A 3,421-nucleotide genomic window follows, 5' to 3' on the forward strand; every position below is an offset into this window, starting at 1 on the left:
GGCACCTGGGCCGGCGGGGCAGCCCAGGCCACGTCCCAGGCACCGGGCAGAGCAGAGCGCGTTGGGCTCCCTGAGACACAGGCACTTCTGCACACGGCCCAGTCCTATCTGTGACGACGCTGGAGAAGCCTGGCCCTGTCTTCTCTGGGGAGTGGGGTCCTCAGAGGAATGTTTCTCTTTTATCCCAAGTCCTTCTGAACAAGCCTCGGGTTACCGAGCAGCTGTTTGCGGTGCCGACACAGAGGGGGCTCGGGGCTTTTCGGTGGAGCAGGGGGCCAGAATGGAGGGCACGAGTGGACGAGAGGCCCCCAGACGCCCCTGCACACCCCCATTGGCATGGGGGCTCTGGCTGGATGCACAGGGGAAGTGCCATGCCCACAGGTCAGCCCAGAGATAGCATCTGCCCCTTCGTGCCCACAGAACCTTCTGGAAGGGCAGGTGGTCAGGCTGCCTAAGTTGGGGTGGGGCAGGCTGTGCAAGACTCTCAAGAGCACCCTCACCCTTCCAGCGTGGGGACGCCTTCGTGCCGCCCGGTGGCTCGTCGTGCGGTGAGGCGGGCGCGAGGCTGCCGGGCGCCGTACCGGTGCCGGGAGTGCTGCTCTCTCTCCCGACGGCTCTCGGGGTCCCTGCCCTCATCGGCCTGCACCCCAGGAGGGAACGTGGGGATCTCGAAGCTGTCGTCGAAGATGCCGAAAGCAAACTGCCCGTAGCCCTGTGGCAGTGTGAACAGGTGCTGGTCCACGTTCTGCGGGGAGGAGGGCCGTGTGACCACGCGTGGGGTCGGGAGCCCTGAGCGGCGCCCCCCTGGGTCCTGCTCCACCCGGCCCCTTGCTGGGACCCCACGTCTCCTCCGTGCACCACAGGGCACCGTCCCGGGGACACAGCAGGGGAGCCTTGGTGTGTGTGAGAGAAAGGAGGAAGGGCAGGCTCCGGTGGCCAAGGGTCAGGTGGGAAGAGCAGTCCACGTTGGGGGGGAGGGGAGGGGAGAGGAGGGCAGGGGAGGGAGGGCAACCTGGGGCCTGACTCACCTCGAATGGTGGCCTGCTCTGGTCCGTGGGGGCTGTGGAGGGGGCGGAACCATTCTCCGTACTCCTGGGAGGACGGGGTGTCCTGGGTCAGGAGAGAGGGAGGCCCTCTCCACCTCTCACCCCTGCCCACCACGGCCCGTCCAGGCTCTGCCTGCCCACAGCCCTGCCCATCCCGAGGGGCCTGGGTGCTGCCGGCATGTGCCTGGGCTGCGTTACCTGGTCTCTTCTGGAAGCTCCTCAATAAAACCAGACTCGCATCTGGGGCAGATGTAATCCTGCGGAGGAGAGGGCGGGTGAGTGCAATCTCGGGGGTCCCGGCCTCTGTGCTGTAAGCAGTGCCTGTGGGGTCCCCGGACACCCCCACCTCAGGCTGCACCGCAGCTACCACCTCTGTGTGGTAATGACTGGAGCCACCTCGACCTGCCCCTCGTGCAGCCGAGGCCTGACTCGGGTGACGTCCCTGCCGTGCCTCAATGCTCCTGTGCTCCTCAGGTGACGAAACTTACCGAGGTTCCAGGCCTCCGCTCAGCCACTCAGCTGCCGAAGGCTCTGACAGCACCTGCACCACACAGGCCAGCTGGTGTGGGTCCACCTAGCAGTTCCCGACTTGTGCGGATGTGACAACACTGTGAGTGACCCCCTTCTGCACGTAAAGGCGCCTGCCCTAAGCTCCTGGGGGTACAGGACGGGCTGTCACCCAGGACTATCGAGGCCTCAGCAGCTCAGCTCCCAAGAAGGAGGTCACTGAGGGCAGGAAGCGCCACCTGGGCCAAGGGACCAGCCTGTGGGTGTCCCGTGGTGGCGTCTCCGGAACATTCCAGTGGCCCTGGGACAGGCCCTGTGGCCCCAGACTGCAGCGTGACCCCACCCCCCGGCCATGCTCCCCCAAGCCCACCAGTCATACGGGAGAGAAGTGACGTCCCGACTAGAGACTGCAAGACAGGCCCTGTGGGCCACAAGGTGTGCGAACACCAGCACCACACCTGTGGGTCAGGGGCTTGCACAAGTGTCCAAAAGCCACACAAACAGGAAGACACAAGACACAAGCGCAAGCTGTGCTTCTACCTAAGGTGACGTTTCAGAAGCACTGTCCCCACGTGCCGAGCGGGAGACAAGGAGGGGATGCAGACTCCATTAAGGAGGGGTCGCCCAGGGCCCCGCGGGAGCCCCCACCAGGGCGGTGTGGCCGCCGCAGCATGTGCCGTGGCCTCCCCGCTTCCCCTGCCGCCAAAAGCAAAGGAGGGGGTCTGGGGTCAAAGGACAATCTGAGTCAAGTGGGGGGGACAGGAAGGAGCTGCACCAACCACAGCGGCTGGCAGCAGAACACATAAAGAGCTCTAAGAATTCAACAACAAAAACTCAAACAACCCAGCTAAAAAATGACCAAAGAATCAAAACAGTTCTCCAGAGACCTACAATCGGCGACAGGCCCGCAGAATGACCTCGACGCCGTCGGGCAAAGGCAAACCCGACCCGTGAGACACCGCCTCACGGCCGCCAGGACGCCAGGCTCAGGCGACAATGGTTACGCGTCCCTCGCGAAGTGGAGGAACCAGAAGCCCCGCCGCCCGGGGGCCACGAGGAGCGGCGGCCTCTCTGGACGGCAGGCCTGCGGGCAGTTCCTCGTCAGACCAAACCCGGGGCCACCGCACGACACCGGGACCCCACCACGCGGCCCCGGCACACACCCGGGAGAAACGGACACGCACGTCCACGCAACCCCCAGGCGCACGCGCACGTCCCCCGGCCGCGAGCAGGAGCGAGGCGCCCACACCCGCCGCCCTGCGGACGCACCCCGAACACACGACGCTCAGGGCGGGAACCAGACACGGGAGGCCACGCGGGTGTGAGTCCGCGTGCGTGACGCGTCCGGAACAGGCTCCTCCCAGGGCGGGAAGAGGGTCGTGGGGGCGGGGAGGCAGAGGGGGAGTGCGGGTGAATGCTAACGGGGACAGGACTTCCTTTTAGGGTGAGGGAATGTTCTGGAAGTGGACAGAGGAGGTGGGTGCAGGGCTCTGAGTGTATGGAAAGCGCCGACTTCCACACTGTGACAGGGGGACTGTAACTCGACAGCCACCAGGAGGCGCGGGGACAGCGACCCTTGTCCTCCCAAGTGGGGACGGGGGGTAACGGGCAGCCCTCGGACTGTTCGCCGTGGTGGGAGACGGCCGTGTGAGGGTCTGTGGACAAGCCAGGGCTCTCACCGCCTGGTGCAGCCCCAAGAGGGCGATGTGGCTGCAGGTGTCTGCGATGGTCTTGGTCAGGACGCTGGGAGCCAAGCCCTTAGCGTGGCCACGTCACAGACGACAGCAGGAGTCTGCCCAGGGCTCCCCTGGCTCAGGGGCGGGGGAAGGTCCCGGCCCCCTGTGGACCCTGCTGAAGCCCCCCCCCCC

At 65.9% G+C, this 3,421-nt stretch overlaps 1 protein-coding gene across 1 annotated transcript in view; it reads right to left on the reverse strand.

Moving 5' to 3' along the window:
* The window catches only part of RNF126 (ring finger protein 126), a 16,545-nt gene that overhangs the window by 4,538 nt on the left and 8,586 nt on the right, over positions 1 to 3,421 (reverse strand). The window contains exons 3-5 of the mRNA XM_077760588.1: positions 1,245 to 1,303; positions 1,029 to 1,092; positions 501 to 745 (exon numbers count right to left, since the gene is read on the reverse strand). Of these exons, the coding sequence (XP_077616714.1) occupies positions 501 to 745; positions 1,029 to 1,092; positions 1,245 to 1,303 (368 nt within the window). The remainder of the gene's footprint in view (positions 1 to 500; positions 746 to 1,028; positions 1,093 to 1,244; positions 1,304 to 3,421) is intronic.

Source organism: Crocuta crocuta, unplaced genomic scaffold, assembly GCF_008692635.1.
Source record: "Crocuta crocuta isolate KB4526 unplaced genomic scaffold, BGI_CrCroc_1.0 scaffold443, whole genome shotgun sequence".
Taxonomy (NCBI): domain Eukaryota; kingdom Metazoa; phylum Chordata; class Mammalia; order Carnivora; family Hyaenidae; genus Crocuta; species Crocuta crocuta.